The sequence below is a fragment of the Plectropomus leopardus genome, chromosome 13 (genome assembly GCF_008729295.1).
Source record: "Plectropomus leopardus isolate mb chromosome 13, YSFRI_Pleo_2.0, whole genome shotgun sequence".
Lineage (NCBI taxonomy): Eukaryota > Metazoa > Chordata > Actinopteri > Perciformes > Serranidae > Plectropomus > Plectropomus leopardus.
The window spans coordinates 18888281-18908593 of record NC_056475.1 but is presented as its reverse complement, the minus strand read 5'-3'; the positions used below and the strand labels follow the sequence as shown (position 1 = coordinate 18908593).

Here is a 20313-nt window from a genome sequence, read left to right as displayed (position 1 = left end):
TTTACACCAAAATCAAATTACACATTTTCCTATAGTGCTATTTCTTAATGTAGATTGTTTAAGTGTCAGTTACTAAGTGTGAAAAACTCCACAAAAACTCCACAAACTCCAGAAATCATGACCCAGTTACTCAAGATAATCCACAGACCTTGACTTCATGTAGGAACTACTTATTTTTACCAAATGGTGTACTAACTTCACAATACGCTGAAGAGCAGAACAACCCAAGTGTCATCTAGTTTCATTATATTAGAGAGCAGGTAGACATCTCTATGGCCAATAACTCCTACACTCTGCAACTCATACCAAAACAATCTAGATTGGTGAACAGCACTACAGCTAAGAGGACAAATATGTATTTTTGATTTTGGGGTGAATTGTCCCTTTAATTGTGAACAGTAGTAACAAAAGTAATTAAAGAAAAACCTCAAACTGTAAAATCCTCCACAAAGATACTGTAGAAACATCTTCATGACAGCTGGCAAAGCAGCTAATCAGCAAAACAATAACAGACTTTGTCAAGAAAAAAAATGTCTTACTTTCTTCTTGGGGTGGCTGACATCCAGTTTCATGGAGGCACACTTGTTCAGAGTATTTAGACGTCTGCAACACAAACACAGAGTCAGTGAAACGTGCTGGGACCGGATGGTTGGATGTGCTCTGTCTGTCTGTGTGTGTTTGTTTCCCTCTTTACAGTAACACTATCTCTCACCTCTCACTGTCTCTTTCCTTCTGATGTCTTCTGACTCTATCCCTCTCATTACACTCCCCTCTGTCACTTTCTCACACACTGCCTTTTCTCCTGCCTCTCCTTCTCTGGCACCTCTCCTCTGGGACTGATCCCCACCCTCCACAAGCGCATCTCCCTCCAAACTCAGCCGGCTCCTCCCTTCCACTTCCCTCCCTCCTCCCTTCATCTGTCCGTATCCCCGCCCCCTCCCACTTCTATGATCTGGAGCGTGGCTGGGGGGCAACGTCTTCACCAAAAAGTCTCTGTGCAGTCTGCACCCATCCTCCTTCTGCATCCCAGTGGATGTGAACAGTGGCAGGTAAGGAGGGTGATGTCTGTGTCGGTTCCTTTCGAGATGAGATCATTAAAAACATGTTTTTGGGGCTGGTGACCTCTGTCATTCGAAAGATTTTAACCTCTAATAGCACACTGAGAAATCCTCTTTTGTTCACTGTTTACTCTCACTGTCCTCTCAAACAAACTGGCACACAAGGGATTTCTTGTTGCTACATATAAACCAGAAAGAAAAATACCAATAGGGAACAGCAAGCTGTCATATCAACTGTCTTTCTGGCTGAAAGTAAACATTAAAGTTGAAAAATACACAGATGGAGCCGCTGTTGCCTCCACGCCCTGTATTTCTGCAGTAGGATGGTACAAACAATTCCCCCTGGTTGAATATATAAATACAGATTTAGAAGTCTATGCTTCATACATCATGTGGTCATGCAAGCATAGAGCAGAATATGTCAAATCTATTATCTATGGTATAATCCAAAATTAATACAATTCTGGAGAGTATAAGCAATGTAAAGGGTGACAAGAGCGAGCTTGTGTCTTACTGCTTCTAAGACAGTTCTCAGGGGGTCCAGTGCGTAGTCTCTCACAATATCAGTAATGCTAAGATATAAGAGAGGTGGGGGTGAATGGTGAAGGGATATGCTGGTGCAAGCTGGGGAAAACTTCAATGAGAAGAGAGGAATAGGAGATGTGAAGCAAAAAGATCATAGAGGTGTGCACAGGGACTTAAAATACACACAGTCACAGCTACTCAAAGCCATCTGGTAGAAAAAACTGGCATCCCCTCACTCCTTCCCCATTATCCTCAGCCCCCCTTTTGTGCCCCCTGAGGGTCTCTGCTCTTTGAATGGGAGATCAGAGCGTGGCAGAGGGGAGGGGAGGTTACCAGATCAAAGACCGGGGAGTCTGAGTGGGGAGACAGGGATGGGGAGTTCATTAGGGGTCGGGGTCAGACATCTAGTGATTAGCGGTTAGCACCAGGCCGCAGGGACAGGTACAGAACCGGGAGGAGACGAGGGAAGGAATATAAGTGTCCTCACCGACATAGAGGCTCCACCAGATCCCGGTCCAAAAAGTCGTGGTCCCTTTTCACTGAGGAAATGTCAATTGGAAACTGGGAATCTGTAAGAGAGAGTTGGAGAGGAAGCAGAAAACAAGCGAGTTTTGTTTAATGACAGTTGTGAACTAAGTATCCTCGTATAGGATCCTTTACTTAAGTAAAAGTACTAACATCACATGGTGAAAATAATCTGTTACAAGTAAAAGTCCTGCATTTAAAATGCTACTTGTAGCAGTAGAAGTAAGTGAGTATAATCAGGAAGATATACTTTAGGTATTAAAAGTAAAAGTGCCTTATGCAGAAAAATATATATATATAAAAAAATCATACCAAAACCTTGAAATTATTAGAAAATAAGAAATACACCCCCGGAATGCCTCAAAATGATTTGATTAAAAAAACATTAAAACACATTAAAAAACATCCCCAAAGCTTTTAAATTTATAAAAAAAAAAAATAAATAAAACACCCCATGAAAATGTACAAAATAGAAAGACAAGACCAATAAACCTCAAAATGATTTTTTTAAATCGAAAAAAAACTTGAATGTTTATCAAAATAGATGGCAATTAATTTGTGTCATTCGACTGATTAATCAACTAATCGTTGCAGCTGCACTTGTATGAACAGTTTGTAAGTGAATAAAGTGTACAGTTAAATGTAGTGAGGTAAAAAGTACAATATTTCCCTCTTAAATGTAATGAGGTAAAATTGTAAGGTGGCATGAAAGGAAAATACTCAAGTATAATTACCTAAAATTTTATTTGTACTTAGGTACAGTACTTTAGTAAAAGTACTTTGCTGCATTCCATCCCTGGGTAATGACTGACAGGAGACCGCACAATTCTTTTCCAGTTAACTGTTAATGAAGTCTGTGAAATGTGGCACAACACCTGCCATCTGCATATGAAGTTTACAGAGCATGCACACACAGACACACACACTTTTAAACCCCCAAAATATCTTGAATTCCACACAATGCCAAAATGACTCGAGCCTTTTATTTTGGTGATTCTCTCTGTGTGTGGTGGCAGACTGCAGGCATCATGTGCGCCCGGGAGCAGCCACAGAGTCCCAGAGGCCGGCATTCATAACCCCACATTACTGGAGCTCACAGCAGTTCTCAGAGAAGCGCAGTGTGTGTGTGTGTGTCTGTGTGTGTGTGTGTGTGTGTGTGTGTGTGTGTGTGTGTGTGTGTGTTGCTAAAGCTGCTGGATTTTAAGAGCTACTTCTTAGATTACTAGGGCCACTTCCTGTTTGTGCCTCTACTGTATGAGACCCGATGATCATCACATGAATGAGCGCCTGTAGGCTTTCTAGAGAAGTGCAAAGAGGGCAAAATGTAAGCAAGGAGGAAGACTTAATGAAAAGACAGAAAGACAGACAAAACGAAAGAGACATCGAGAAAATGTAGGCTTGAAAAAGGTGGAAGAAAGAAGAGAAAAAGAGAAGCTGTGAGAGTCCCAGCAGTGATAACAAGGCCTTTCCCATGACCCCCTCCCTCTGGACAGGAACTGAAGCCTGGAAATAGAACGCAGAGGCCCAGAAGACGAGGATACAAAGATGGAGGGATGGCAGCAAAAGAGAAAAACAGAGATGATGGGAAAAAAATAAGATACAGAGAGAAAAACAGCAGCAGGATTGAACAAAAGGAGAGATCTAAAGGGACAAGTCTTTGTGTAAAAAAGGCAGCTGGGTAAATGCTACTGTGTGTGTGTGTGTGTGTGTGTGTGTGTTTGTGTGTGTGTGTGTGTGTGTGTTACCTTCATAGAGCTGGGCATACTGTGGAAATCCCGCTGCTCTGAGCCAATCACAAGCCTCCTTAGCCTCAATCTCTGAAAGCATAAATAAAGGTAGAGGCATGGTTGAGTGCACACATAAACACATTTATCACATTAATTTCGAGGCATTTTTACTGAAAACACATGGTGTCACAACATTTGAGTGGAGGACAATATTGAATTCCACTGGACTGATGTCTCATATGTCTGACTTGATGTACTAGTTAGTTCGTTATTATTGAACCAAAATCAGATAAATTAGGAGTCAAAGAGTGAAATAAAGAGCAGAACATTGTCTGTTATCCCTCCTCCAGTATTTTTAGCAAACGTCAGAGGAACATCTCAGAGAATTCAATTTTCCTCTGGGAATTCACTGGAATGATGAGATTGGAAAATCTGGCAGTGAGCCAGTGAGGGACAAAGGAAACAGTTTACACAGTTTAACATTATAACATCCTGTACTTTCCAGTGATATCCACTCAGATAAACCAGCAGTCAGATTTCAGCCGTTAACGCGTAAATTTAACAGGCCTTACACATGGCACCACACCCCATTAGGTGCTGCCGCCAGCACCACGAGACGTTTTACAGGCGTTTGTTTTACTGCTTTTTTCCGCCAGCATACTGTATGTATTGCTCACACTGCTAAACTGGCAGCTCTGGGCTGTTCATGTAGGTTTTCTTTATGAGCACACACTGATTAAACTGCTCTGCAAAGCTTTGTGCTGACAAAGACATCTGAATGATGTTGGTGCCAGCAATCACATGAGTTTTGTTAAAATGTTTTTGTTAAAAAATACTGCAATAAAAAAAAAGATATATTTATACAGAGATGTATTTACACCTATATATGCACAAATATGTGTAGATGTTGGGGAACGCAGGGGACATGTCTTAAATCGATGCAAAAAATGCACAAATTGGCGCATAACAAGACTGAATGCAGGAAACATTTCACATCTGTCCCTCCAATGTTGAAACAAAACCTACGCCCTTGCATACACACAAACACACAAAGACACACACATACATTTAAAAAAAACTGTGCGAGAGAGAGTGAGAACGAGGGAGAGTTAATCTAAAAAACTCAAAACCAGATCAAACAAATTAAATAATAAGTAACAAATCACGAAAGGCCATGACAAAACAAAATAAGTTCAAAATAATACAAACTTCCACAGTTTTTAAATATTACAATGTGGCACTCCAAACCCCCATTAAAATGTCAAAATAATCATAACTTTTCAATCTTTTGCAGCAGATTCTGAGGTGGATGTAAGGAACACATCGCCAGTTTTTAGAACATGTACAACTGTCCCCTCAACCAAAACATTATAGCAGAGGACAGTTATTTTGACAAAATTAAAGACATTTACACCATAAGTTGATGCAAAAAAAGCACAAAATTGTGCACAAAAAAGTCACCAGAATGCAACAAACTGATGGTTAAACTTTTCTGATGGAGGTTTCATGAGTCCCCCACCCACTGTCAAACAAAACCCAAGACCTTCCAATCATACAGATACACACTCATGCCATATTCAACCAGTTTCCCAAATATAACTGAAACTGCAAAATGTTATCATTAGAATTATTGACCATTATTTTAACCATTTTTTTGTTATATTCTCTATATAAGAAAGTATCATGTCATCATCGTACTGTGTCACTTTGTTTTGCACTTGCTTATATAGTTTTTCCACATTCCTTTCACTGCTGTACCGGTAAAATTGCTACTGTTTGGTTTCTTGCACCAGTGTAAAAAGAAAAAAAAAACAGGCATCATTCTCATTCACTCTCACATGTCTTGTTCAGTGATTCAGAGGTGCTGGCAGTGAACAGGAGAGGCACCACAGAAACACAGGGGACAAAGTTCAGCGGGGCAATAAAACGCCTCTGTCTTCACCATCAGAGATGAGAACGGTCAGAGGAAATGATCCTTTCACCGCAATCCAGCAATTACATCCCTCTCCAAGCATTCTCAGCATAACTCCTCTCTCTCTAAAGTACATATCAAGCAACACAAGGCTAGATCATGAAAAATATTCCTTGTAATACTGAAAATAGTCTGAAGACTCGGAGGACCAGAGATAGCCTGCAGGGTGAGAAAACTGAAGACTTACTTGAAGCCCTCATGGTGTGGCTGATGACATGCTTCTATTTCTTTCTCCTTCTCTCACTTTCCTCTCCATCCCATGGCACATCCACTCGCCTGCTCTCCAGCTTTCCATCAAGTGGCATCGATTCTGTACTTTCCTCCTCGCCGCCGTTCCAACCCTTGTGTTTACAACTCTGCCTCCCTCTTCCAGCCTGCCCCATGCAGGTTTTCTCTTCCCTCTAATTTTCTTCTCAACCTCCTCTCTTGCACTTTCTGCTTTGTTAGGACACACATACAATATCTCTCTATTTTTACAGCTCTCTCTGCCGCGTGCTGCACCACAATACGTTCTTCCTCTCACTCTTGAAACACTTGCCGTCTTGTAAATTTCTTTTTAGATTTTTCATAGAAATGTATTTTTCCTTCACTTCTTTTCTTTTGTCTTTATGATAAAACCTTTCTTTTCCCCCTTTGTACTCTTTTTGCACCTTCTTAGTCTTGTCTCATCCCCTCAGGACTTTTCTCAAAAAACAAAACAAAAAAAAGCTTCCATCATCTATCCATCAGCCTTTTCTCCTTTCACTGAAACCTCCTCATCCTCTCTTCTTCTCTGCTTCGCCCAGAAGCTGGTTGACGCCACCAACTCCACATCTTCTGTGTCATCACCAGCGCTGCTGATGCTCCATCACGTTCATTTAGGAAATGGCTGATTTCAGCTGGTGTTTGCATCAGCCAGCCCCCGAGGTCACAGACTGACGACTGCTGGACGCTAACTTCACGTGTCAGCTAGAACCTACTGGCAGGCTGGCAAGGAGACTCTGACCTCGGCCCCTCTCTGTTGCTTTACTGTACAAAACTGCAGACCAAAACAATGTGTGGAAGAGCGCACACACATACAATACACACAGCAGAGCCGACATTCAGCACTGTCCAGATGTTGCCCCCAGTGAGTCAGAGAATGCAAAGAGGATGAGACAGGCAGACAGCTGGGATGAGGGGGGGGGGGGGGGGGGGGGGTGGGGGGGGACCGCCCCGGGGGGAGAACACAGGGGGGGGGGCAGAATCCCACAGGGAGGAAGACATACCACACCAGCAGCTTATTTACTGAATGTGACATATGAAAGATTATCGACTCCTTTTAGAGAAGGAGATGCAGATGAGAAGTGGGAGACATTACGAGTGGGTAATGTTGAAGGATGAGTCTTGTTTTCTTATTGTCAAATAATCCTTAACAAAGACCAAAAACAATGCCACAGACCTCCATAGTTGTACATTAAAAAAAACCCATCAATGAGCTAAAGGGTGTGGAATTTGGTATGGACCGATATCCAGCACCTACTGAATTATAAGTGGTGAATTTTAAGCTCACAGCAACTTAATATGATACAGTCTCTGGCTTCTGTTTGAAATCTGGTGTCCTGTTGTTAGTATAGTTAGCACACATTGGCTATAAGGCCTTCTTGGCTTGTTTACTATATTACATCAGTGTTGCTGTCACCCTGAATGTCTTGCTGGACTTTGTTAAAATTCTCAAACTCTACATGGAAAAAAAGGTACAAAAAGTTGAATATTTCTTTTGAACAACCAAATCCGACTCGACTGACATATTTCTGATTGGCACAGTAGTTTCTTTTGAGTCAATCCCATGTACAATGTTGGTTGTCATAAATACTCAGTGGTGCATCACATCTTGAAAATAGTAAACAAATTTAGACAAACACCCAACTTCCTCCATGACCTTTAACTAAAGTTTGCCTTCTTATTTAAGGACTAATACAATCAAGATGAATAACTGCAAATAAATGCTGCTGTAAATCTGCAACATCCTGCCTAAACAATAAAAAAATACCAGCTTCAGTTCTGCATAATAAGTGATACTGACAGATCCAATTGAAATCAAATGAACTTGATTGTACTGGATTTTCAAGTGTTGCACTCAGAAGCAATCAATAGTTAGGAAGCCATTATAGTCCCTACATACCTATATATATAAAACACAAAAAAGTGAGCTTCATCACCGTGTGCATGTGTAATTGCTAACGGGTCTTTGTGTTGGTGCACAAAGGTGCCAAGTGGCAAAGCTTCTGTCAGCATGGGGAACAAAGCACCGCTGTTCGTCTGTGCAGAATTTAATCAAGAGATTAATTGGTACACAAATATGTTAGCAGAGGGCCACAAAACACACAAATGCACACAGTCAGACAGAGCTAATCCAAGCTGCCTACCGTGCTTTTCCTCCAGTCTATTCCATGTCACTGCGATCCTGCTGTGGAGACTATATGGCAACCGGCTATAAGCCACCAGAACAACAGCAGGGAAGGTGGACAGATGGTATGTGTATGAGGGTGTGTGGGCGTGTGAAAGTGGGCGTCCATGTGTGGGACAAAGGGGCTGTTAAGGTAGTTCCTTACATAACAAGGATGCCAACTATGTTACATAATACGAGCACCCCAATGCCCTCACAGCTTTTTTCTCAGAGAGTGTGCCTTTCTTTCCTCTACCTTTCATTTCCTCCCTTTTATCCAACGCCAGTAACCTTGACTTTCTGACAGCCTTTTCTTACTGTTATGTCTGCCTTGTACGGTCTCCCAAGGACCCTGAAGTGCCTTGCATGACATCATTTCCTGCACTGAATTTCCCAGGCGTCCAGAGCGGCATGTGAGCTAAGAACAGCAACAGGAAGTTCCTGGACTGAACATGTCAGAGGGACTCAGCTGGGATAATTGTTTCAGAGACTGAGATGCAACAGAGAGAAGAACTAGAGAGAGTTTAGTTTATTTTATAAGTTTGTAAGTTATACTTAAATGCTGTTTATTTAAACGTGTCCATTTGGTCAAAATCATTTTGATAGCTAGATGACATAAATCACACTTATAGGGGGCAGAGAAGAGACAGCTCATCGTTTGTAAAGGCTGTACAGGCATGAATTGAGCAGTCATAATTCTTCGACAAGACTACACACACACACACACACACACACACACACACACACACACACACACACACACACACACACACACAAAGGGTGCCTGGAAAGCAGCCATATTCCCACATAAGCTAAAGCACTTAGTCCTTTATGTTTAAAGGTCACAAAGGAAAAAAAGCAGCGAAGACGGCAGAGGAGGAGAGATGGGAGAGAGGGAGGAAGGAAGGGAGGGAGGGACGTTAAAGAGGAATATGTCTGTCTGGTCGTGTATGGTTCATCTGTGATGATGTCGGCCTCTCAGGAATGTACTGTAAAACAGCATCAACACTGGCATGAAATCAGCGCAGGTCCAGGCAGAGCGTCAGCAGAGGCCAGACAGCCGAGGATATATATGGTAGATACGGCAGGACTGCTGTGAGTTAGCAGATGGTCATGTTATCAACAGCTCGGAGTGTTGTGATAAATGCGGACAAGACTGAAGGTGATGTATTTGGATGTGGCAGTTTTTCTCCAGCAGAGGGTGTTAAAGCAATGTGTTGCAGCCACACATTTAAATTTCTGTCAAATGATCAAATGGCTTCAGGCTATGAATACGTGAAGGCAGTATAAAGCATCTGTGAGTGCGTGCTGCATCTTGTTCATTTTGCCTTTTAGTGATTGAACATTCATTAAAGCAGCTCAGTGCTCAGCCTGGACTTTGTTAGAGTGACTAGCTATGACGGATACTCACTTTTACTCTGACAGACGCATTTAATGAGAGTTGTTCTACATAAATCTGCCATTAAGTAAGAAAGTACAAACTGGTGACAAATTAAAGGAAATCCTGACTAAATGAGATAAGAATCATAAGAAACGCAGATGCTTCCACACAGGGAACGCAGGGTCACTGAATGTTTGACGAGTATGAGAACAAGGCAAAATACTGTACATCAACTAAAAATCTCTTTTTTATGTATTCTATTTCAGTTTCATCTATTTTTTGTCACTTTTTTCCAGTGTGAACAGACAACATACTGTGGAAGCCCATTTTCACCACTGAGATGAAAGAAAGATCCTGTAAGTCATTATAATAAGAAACAACCAAAATAAAAAAAAATACACTTATTACTGACCTGAAAATATTTAGTATTTCAAAATAATGACAAACAAGACTAAGTCTTGATTTTAAATAATCTTTTGATCTTTGCACATCTTGTCTGCTATTTTGCTTTTTTAATTGTGATTTTTTTTAAAAAGTTGTAAATCCTTTAGTAATTACCTTTTTATCTTTTCTCTTTACTTAACTATTTTTTTTATTTTTGTATATTTTATTGCTCTTTAAGGCGCAACAAATCACCCTGTTGTATAAACTGATTTAGACAAATAAAGCTGCCTGGCCTTATAAGTCATTATTTCAAGAGGGCTTCTCATAATTTTGGAATATACAAAGTAATCTGGGATGCTAATTATTGTGAGATACTAACTCATTATTTTTGAGTTATTAAGTCATTATTTTGAGATAGCTGTCTTATTATTTAGAGATAAAATGTCATAATTAATCTTTATTTTGCGAAAGTAAGTCCTTATTTAGAGATGTCATTATTTAGAGAAAACTTACAGGAGCTTTATTCTTTCATCACATTGGTGTGAATGGACTTTCCTAACATACTGAATATCTGCTTTGATTTGGTATTCCATGTTTGAAATATTTTCTATTTTTTTACTTGAGTGTATCAAAAAATTGTATAATGAGAAATAATAAACACATAGCCATCTGTGACACCATCACAATGTAAAGTCTATGTGTAGAGCAGGAATGTTACTGTGTACAGTCAGTGTGCTGTGTATAGCGAAAGTAAACCCGAAAGCTAGAAAACTTTTTTTGGCATACGTGCCAGGTGAACATCCTCGTAGGAATGAATAGGCGCCATTTTCGGTCTGCTTTCTAAGTATTATTAATGTCTATGTCTCTTTAGCTGTTAAATGTTACACTATGTTCAACAGCTAATCACTAACTTTATCTGTTTGCAGTTTGGTGCTGAGCAGGTAAAATAGTATTTTGTTCATTTTTATTATAAAATACTGATTGTTGCTACTGTAAAATATCACCATGACCCATATACAGCCCATATGCATTTTTAAATCTATAAAGCCAGCTGCTGAGAGGCGGAATGCAAGCGGTAAGAGTACCTGTGAAAAAGACAGACAGAGACAGAGAAAGACGGACAAGGAGAGTGTGATTGCAGTAGGAGAGAGGAAAAATGTGTGCAAGAGGTAGGGAGTGAAAATTAAATAAGTCATACCATCATCCAAAACCAGCACAGGCATAAACTTGCTTCTCTATCTACATTCCTGACCTGCTTCAGTTGTCATATCTCTGTCTGTCCTTCACACATATCAGTTTTTTAGAATGCTTCAAACAAGATTTGGCTTGCAAAGGCAAATTATCAGCCGGGGATAAAAAAACACTTAACACAAGACCTGACATGTTTCTGCTCACTCATAGTCGTGTGCCATGGTTCAATCAGAACAAAAAACACCCATCTCTTTTCCGGACCAGCACTGCACCTGGAAAAACCTCAGAATACAGTAACTCATCTTCTACAATAAACACACATAACAACAGCCCAAAGCTATGTCTTTCTGAATAGGGGGATGTTCTCCTCACTCCTGGGGAAACATGAGTCATGTGACAGGAAGTTTAGGAAGTAGCCATGGAATACAAGTTGGGTAGGAGGACATAGACAAAAACAATAACACAGCAGTGCTTTAGGGTTTGTTATGACTTCTTACAGATTTATAAAAGACTTGTCCTACTGATAAAAAGAAAGAAAGACAGAAAGAAGTGCGAGTGTGTAGGCTCTTGCCAAAAAGCATATTTAAAAAATGTGATAAGGGAGTCGGGTCTATTCAGTTTTCGTGTTGTGTAAACTTCTGTAGGTCGAATGCTGAGGGAGACGGATTCTCACACAAAAAGGCCGCATTCAGTGTTCATTTCTATGTTTTAAACTGACAAACTTTCTTTATCAAAACTTACATTGTTTGAACCCTTCACCTGGTTTAGTTCATCCACAGGAGAAAAGAAAACTAAGGGAAATTCACACAAAGTATACTTTAAAATCTTATACAAACACTACAATAGCAGTGTCAAGTCAATTAATGTTCTAGCTCTGTGTATGAAAAAAGTTTTTAAAACCATTGACATCCAGACAACAAAAAGCCTAGATGCTGGACAAAAGATAATACAAGAAAACAAAAAACAAGAGAAGAAAAAAAAACGTGTCTGATGAAGAGCATGTAACTGTCGGATTAGTGTTAATTAGATTAAATCTTCATGTGAGCATAATCTAATGTGCAGACTTTGTTTTCTAATGTGGAAAAAAAATAGTTAAATCTACATAATTTCTTACTTTTTCTTGAAAGAACATCTAACTAATCATGTAAACAGAAACTGTAACACTAGTCACAAATCTAGTCACACTGACACAGACGTTATCACTTTGCCATAACTCTCTACCTTGAGCCAGCCTCCGAAGCAGCTGCTTGCGGGCAATAATGCGTGAGAGGCGCAGGGCAGAGCGCCTTCGAGGGGTGTCGCCCAGCCTCAGGTAGTGGTTGTGCCCGTCAGGCGTCATGGCTTCCAGACAAGTTCCCTCACTGGTGCTGTCACCGTCACTCTCGCTGTCATTACTTTCGCCCTTGACACTTTGATCCATGTTGATGTTGCCATCAGTTTCCACGCTCCGTCTGTCTGTCACATCAGCATTGTCCGTGCTGTCCTCAGCTTTCTCTATATCGTCCCTCACAACCTCATCTTTGGCAGCTTCTATTCCGTTTGTATTGTCCACAGTGTTGTTTGCTGTCTCTTCATTCCCTGCAGCATTTTTTCTGTGTGCCACACTGTTCGTATTCACCGCCGCATCATCCATAACGCGCACACATCTGTCCACAGCGTCCATAACATCACAACCTGATCCTCACAAAGCTACAAGTCTTCCTCCCTCTCGCTCTGATGAGTTATTGTGTGAGCACTCCTTCTGAATTCCTGCCTCTAACATGCCCTCACTGGAAGCCGAATCAGCTCTTCCACCCGCCTGCCTCCTCCCTGCAGCTCACCACAGCCAAACAAACACGCAAACTTCATCACACCACCTGACTCGGATGACAAGACCTTGTTTTCCCCCCGCAACACACACAGACACACACTGACTGATTTTGCAGCTGAGATGGGAGGAAGACTCTCAACATCTTGCTTCCACAAGGTCTTTCCTTTTTGGTCACATGACAAGCAGCCAATGGCATGGCTGCTCAGCAAACACTGCCCCGCTTCCTGACGCTGTGCCAAAGACACAATTGGGTACACGCCTCAGGCAAGTGTGTGTGAAGGGAATATCTGAGATGGGAGATGCAATCAGATTGGGGATAGGCCTGGAAAAAAGACCATATGTGACATGGGAAAAGGCAGAACAATAGAGCACATGTGGGTGTGTGAGACTGAGCTGAGGAATGTGTGTAGGAGCATTGTTGGTAAAGTTGAGTTGGACTGTAAAGCCATTGAGAAAAGTTCTCTAAATCCACAACATCAAGTCCGTACCACATGACATTAAACATAACTGATCCAGCACAAACACAACACCCACATTCCCTACTTGGGCCTCTTGATAGCAACACATCCAACAAAAATACCGTTATAGTGAGCAATTCTCTGACTGAAATGCGTGACCGAATGTCGCCATGCAGTAACCGGTTGGCAGATAAATGTATGGAATGCAGTGAAGGAGGGAAGTTCGTACTTTGACCTAGTTTGGCAGAATAATGATTTGCCAGGACTAGAGGATATGGGAGGTCATTTTAATTCATTTTAAGGAGGTAATAGGCAGGGGGTAAGAGCAGCATGGGGGTGCACGTGAAAAGTAGGTCATAAAAAAAGTCAACTTTAGGTCAGCAGTCACACACACACACACCGGATCTCACAGTACAGGGGCATTACAGCTGAGCTCTTCAGTCATATGCTATCGGAGAGGTGTGTTAGTGAACAGTTTGATAATTTAAAATCTGTGATTTAATTTGATAAGACTGCCCTCTTGAGGAAATGTGGGACAGATGAATTTATTCATAGAATTATTTTTCATGTTAGTCTAGATCAGGGGTGTCCAAACTTTTTCGAATGGGGGCCAGATAATGTGAAAATACCTGGGAGCCAGCTGCTTCTTGCATCATATAGTTATTGAAAAAGAAAATTGCATACAAATGACACAAACCCAACTGTTTCATCTATAAGTGCAATAGTATTCAACTTTCCACCACTCCTGCAAGTGGCAGCTCTCACTGTCGACTTTATGCTGCTTTGCCGTGGCTGTTTTATCTACGTTGCAGGGATTATCTGGTGTAAGGCAACTGTTGGTTGGCTTCTTTACTGTAGATGAAAACGCATTAATTTCACCTACATATAGTTCCTATAGGTGCATGCCCACAAGCTGAAGTCCTGTCATCGTGAGATGAATGAAAATATATGAAAAGTGATCTTGCTTGATTAACCGGTGTTGTGGTAATCATATGGTATATTTTGAAAAACAAACAGAGGGCAGCTTAAAATTGGTGTAAGGGCCACAACTGGCCCCAGGTTGGAGTTTGGACTTGACCTATCTCAATACACTGTTGTAAGTGGCAGGTAATATAATATCCATCTCTCTGTCTCAGTTAAAGCCAGCCAAGATGAGACAGAAATTAAACAGACAAACTAAAGAGGAGAGTGCAAAAATCAGGTACAGTTAGTGACAGTAGGAATGATTTCAATATGCAGGTGTCGGGGCCACAACAGCAAACAATATAAAGAAAAGAAAATACAATAGCCCATTTTGTGAAGCTACTGAATACGAATCCCTATCAGCCCTTAAAGGGACAGTCAGTTCACCCCATATCAAAAACACATATTCGTTCTATCGGAAGTGCTTTTTAGCAATCTAGATTGTCTGGTGTGAATTGCTAAGTGCTGATGATATCGGCCGTAGAGATGTCTGCCTTTTCTCAGATATAGTAGAACTAGATGGCATTGGTTTGTGTTGCTCTTAGCACCAAAAAATACATTGAAACTTAATCTTGGGTAACCAGGTCATGATTTCTAGAAAGAGACATTGCTGTCTAGTTTTTTAAACATACATTTTTGGCGCTTTGAGCATCACAAGCCAAGTGCCATTTAGTTTCATTTTATTGGAGAGAAGGCAGACATCTGCATAGCTGATATCTCCAACACTCAGCAACTCACACCAAAACAATCTAGATTAATAACTAGCACTACAGGTAAGAGAAAAAATATGCTTTTTTTTATTTCGGGGTGACCTATCCATTAAGGTCAATGATTGTACTAAAAATCTATGTGATACAATAGCTATTGTTCATCGATACCAATCACGAAGATATAAGCAGAAGTGAAAGAAACTGGCAACATCAAGAGACAAAAGTGTATAAATGGGAAAAAGCTGCATGTCTCATTAAAAAAACCCTTCAGGTGATTTTAAGTGATCTAAGGGATGACACTCATGTAACCAGTTTGAGCGTCACAGTATTTCCAAGCTTGAGGCCTCTGACTTTCAAAGCCTGGTCCTCTTTAATGTTTGACCTCTTGACTTAGATACAGCTAAGGGACGCCATTCCTGAGCATCCAAAGCTGCACAGGTATCCGAAAAAGATTCAAAAAAAAATATCTGAAATTTGACAAACTAATGTGCAAGGCAGCATCTTGCACATTAGGATGACTTGCCTGTTAACACAGAGTTCCTTGGGGGGAATTGAGAAAATTTAAAAGAAAATTTAGCTTTTTGATGTGTTGCTAAAGGCTTGAACGAATGATGAAACCTCATTTTTTTGATACAGCCTTGAGCTGGTTTATGGAAGCACAAGAAAGCAGCTGAATCACATGAACTTCAATGTATTAAGGGTAACTAACTAAAGAGAAATTCACACTGAACAGCAGGAACATGACTCAACCATGCCACTGCTGTATTTGACTCACTGCTAGCTGAGTATTTTCAATACAGCATTGAAACACAGTTCAAGGTGAGAGGGCAAACTGATGACTATACTGTATAGTCAGAGCAGTGATAAGTTGTAAAGAAATGAGTCAAAGTAAAGGTTTAGACACACTCACACACACATATAACAACAGTCACACCAAAGCAACTAAGACCCACAAATCCCACATGCAAAGGGAGACCCGACCCCCACCACTAACCTAAAAACCTGCAGGATTACATCTAAATCCAGGTGCTATTATGTACTCTCAGTTTACACACACGCACATAAACATACAGATGATTGAATGGAACCAAATACACAATTTAAAGTCAGTTTCAGATTCAGTTCATGACCCTCATTTGTCCATTTATTTATTAATGCACCTACGTAGTTTTGATTACAATTGCAAACATGCCTTTTTTTCTTGCTAAACTTCAATCCTGTGTCCATTGTCCACTGGACAATTAATATGTTTGGGGTTTTTTTGTACAAAAGTACTCTGCTAATGTGCTCTTGTATGTTATACAGTGTTGTGTCTCTTATGTGTTCAGTTTAAGCTTCATGTAGTACACTGCATTGCATTAATAGCCTAAATTTATCATCTCTGACATACAGTTCCAAATTTAAAACATCTGACCAACTCCCAGTGTAATTCACAGAGTGGGAAAGGCTCCGCTGAATATACAGGCTACCAGCATAACGCTACATGTGCACATTTTAAGGATCCCTCATCTCAAAATCTGATCCAGACAGATGTGAACTATGTTCCTTGTGAGCTGATGGGTTAAGCAGTGGGGCGAGGGAGGGAGGGCTGGTGGAGGAGGAGGATTTGGGGCTAGAGGACAGGATGGAGTGGTGAGAAATTAGGGGAAAGAGGATTACGGGGGCAGCAGGTGTTCTCTGATGCTCCATTTGACTGATACTCCTCTTTTATTAATTGAGCGCAAAGCATCACTAAAGCAATATGAAAATGTTCTTTTAACAATAGCCTTTTCATACATGTGATTCATCACTGCTACATGCACTTGAACGCCCCTGACAGGCACTGTGACTTTGACCGATATGGTGGCCTGTGGTGGTGAATGTGGGAATGTTCATCTTTTAATTTGCTTAAGAGGCAGAGACATCTCGGTAATTACATTAAACCGAGGAGACAGATGCAGCCCTCTCTTTCTCCTCACTTTCCTCCTTCTCCTCCCTCTCTGACGCACACTTGAGAGAGAGAGAGAGAGAGAGAGACATCTAACTTTGCGCATCCAGGCTACTGTAAATATAGAGCAACCTCACTGACCCTCCAAACTTGGTGCATTGGCGCGCACAGAATAGACTGACTCCATCCACATTTGCATGAAACCTAAAATATCAAATCACCCCTCGCTCCCTCGTTAATAAGCAAATAAACCACTCTCTAAATCTGACCAAATGCTGAGCGATTGGCATCTGGGGCTGCACTCCCCGTCCACAGCACATGCCTGCGCTGTTTTCAGCACTAAATTTGACAATGACCTTCCCAAAATATCAGGGAGCGCGCTGCGCGTGACGCTGGAACCATAACATAGAGGCTATATGCAGCACAGAGACTGAGATAAACTTTAGTCTTCTGTACCCCTCTTATGTTATTCATAAAGTTGTTATAATGTAGTAAAAAATAGAAATGTAGGCACATTATGACTTCCAACAGTGATAAGCAAAAACAAATAATCATCCATGTAGTCAGAAATCAATCTCCAGACCGTGATATATTTGATATTTAAACACGGGGTGCCATAAGGTGGCACTTCAGCTCCTGCTGCTAATATAATATCTCGACATTTATCTATTTGACAGACTCGTGTCAGTCAGAAACGAGGATAAACTTCGCATATTAACTAGTTTCAGGTCCATTGGCTCTCTGACCTGCCAGCCGTCTCTCCCGGACATTCCTCCACAGCAGATCCCAAGCCTTGGACGTGGAGTCCCGCAGCTGCTCGCTGATCGACCGCCGCAGCTGTAGCTTGGCAGACCTCCGCTGGCTTGTCATTGCGGTGCAGCCGGACGCATATTCCCTAACCAAAACCTCCGTCAACACTCGTTATTCCTCAATCGTCTCTTTATATCCACCGTGAACAGCCTCGGGCCGGCTGTCTGCTGGCTGGCTGGCTGCTGGGACAGTGCGCCCCGCGGCTGCTGCGTCTGGCTGCCGCAATGGTCGTCACCGCTTCACCTGGTATGAAGCTCCACTCGCGCTGCGTCACCTTCCTGCACCAGCGGAGGCGGATGAAGTCCTGTATTTGCAGGCTTTGGAGCGACTGAAGATGAACTGATTGAATTAATCCAGCATTTCTGCCCTCCTCAGCCGCCTGCCCGACTCATCTTGGCACAGGGCGAGCGCAATGTTTCAACATAACTTCAGCATGTGAGTCTGGACCTCTGACATGGCAAGCCAGATGTGAGAGGCGGTTTCCCCCCTCCCCTTGTACAAGACTCTCTCTCTTTCTCTCTCTCTCTCACACACACACACACACACACACACACACACACACACCAATCCTACATGATCTCCGCAACCCAAACACACCCACTCACCCTAACAAGGATCTCATTCAATCCCCTTGATGCACACACTAATAACACACATGCCCCACACACACACATGCCACACACATACACACACACACACACACACACACACACACACACACACACACACACACACACACACACACACACACACACACACAAACAAGTTGTACTTGAGTTGTGTTGCCAGGGAAAGCTTCCTCTACCATCTCTGGTCATTCTGTCACAGATCTGACTAAACAGGGCAGCTGTACAAACTGTTGCAACAGACATGCTGGGCTTCACCAGTGACCAGTTCACCATTACTTTTCAATGACCAATGTTTCAAATCTTATAGTACAAGAACTCAAGCTGATGTCTCACAAGAGCTAATTTTGTCTTATCAACTGCCCAAAACTGCCAATTTACAAGGACAAGACATGGAATAAAGCAGCAAATTCTCATTTAAAGGTTCAGTGTGTAGGATTTAGGGGATATATCGGCAGAAATTGAATATAAGCATGTTTTATCTATCACCTGATAATAGGAATTGTGTTTTTGTTACCTTAAAACAAGCTATTTATATACAGACCAAACACTGGCTCCAGATAGGACCATTTGTGTTTTTGCGTTATCGTGTCAACCACCATAGTTAGAAGCCCCTCCTCTACAAGAGCATCAGAAAAACACAGATTTTGAAATGTAAAACTGCTTTAATTTTTGTTTTTACTGGTTTAACTGGGTCTGTTTGTTTTGGAGACCTTGTGTGGATAATTTGGCTCCCAATAAAAATCTCCAGAACATCTGGATCTTAAATTATAAGAGAAAAAAGTGAGCACAGATTGGCACATGCTGGGCTAACAACCAGTCGCCAACATGCCAAACAGTATAGAAGAAACACTGATTGTAAGATGAAACTGCTTTAATTTTGTTTTTGCTTTTTTTGTTCTGATAATCTTGTCCATTTGTGTTGGAGAGTAGACCTCTGCGCATAACTCAGTTCCCAATAAAAATCTCCTGAACGTCTGGATTTTAAATTATCACAGAAAAAGGTGAGCACAGATTGGCAAGTGCTGGGCTAACATCCTGTCTCCGACATGCCAAGCAGCTTTGAAGAAACACTGATTTGTGACACGAAACAGTTTTTAATTAGTGTTTTTAACAGTTTAAATCACCAATTCTGTTTGTTTTGGAGAGAAAGAGACCTTTGTGGATAATTTGGCTCCTGGTAAAAACCTTGTGAATAATGAAAACTGTAGGAACACCAGTTGTTTCAGCTGGTTGCAATCTGTGATCCTCACCATTAGACGGCACTAAATCTCCCTAAATCTTACACACTGTTCCGTTATGAAGCTAGATACAGCAGATATTCAGAGCTTTAAATTGTGGCTACATTGGCAATCTTCCCATGTGGTGTTACAGGAGAACAACACAACAAAGGACAAAGGAACCCAGGCTTCGATTGTTTTTTTTTAACCGCATAAGTAGATTTTTGCATCACATTATGAGTAACTGCTTGACTAAGTACATAAGAGGTGTTTAAACTCAACAGCATACATGCACCAGTCAGCCCGACAGCCTATAGTGAAAGTACACAAACATCAGCCGTCGGAGCTGTCTCTCTGTGTGAGTCACATTCACCCCTCTGACAGGTCAAGAGTTTTGGGAATTTCATTCTGAGCTCTGAGTTACTGCCGTGTTATCCCAGGAATGCCAGACAGAGTGATCAGACCAGCCAGGACGCTCCTCAGCTGCCGTCCGCTTGACACCGTCGGATGTCCTGTTTGTGGTGTTGAGTTCCAGGTCAGCACGGATCCACGAGTAGAGACCTGATTCGACATTTTGGCCTGTCGAAACACGCTTGACATCCACAGCAGTCAGCAGAAT

At 41.5% G+C, this 20313-nt stretch overlaps 1 protein-coding gene across 4 annotated transcripts in view; it reads right to left on the bottom strand.

The window, feature by feature from the left end:
• The window catches only part of LOC121952297 (stAR-related lipid transfer protein 13-like), a 46435-nt gene that overhangs the window by 9547 nt on the left and 16575 nt on the right, over nt 1–20313 (bottom strand). Inside the window, exons 1-4 of one of the 4 annotated variants that reach the window (XM_042498874.1) lie at nt 17785–18247; nt 3854–3925; nt 2071–2152; nt 540–603 (exon numbers count right to left, since the gene is read on the bottom strand). In XM_042498874.1, the coding sequence (XP_042354808.1) occupies nt 540–603; nt 2071–2152; nt 3854–3925; nt 17785–17908 (342 nt within the window). In that variant the 5' untranslated portion in view covers nt 17909–18247. Of the gene's footprint in view, nt 1–539; nt 604–2070; nt 2153–3853; nt 3926–5994; nt 6868–12391; nt 13095–17784; nt 18248–20313 lie in introns of those variants that run through there. The other 3 variants (XM_042498872.1, XM_042498875.1, XM_042498873.1) reach the window with 3 other exon arrangements.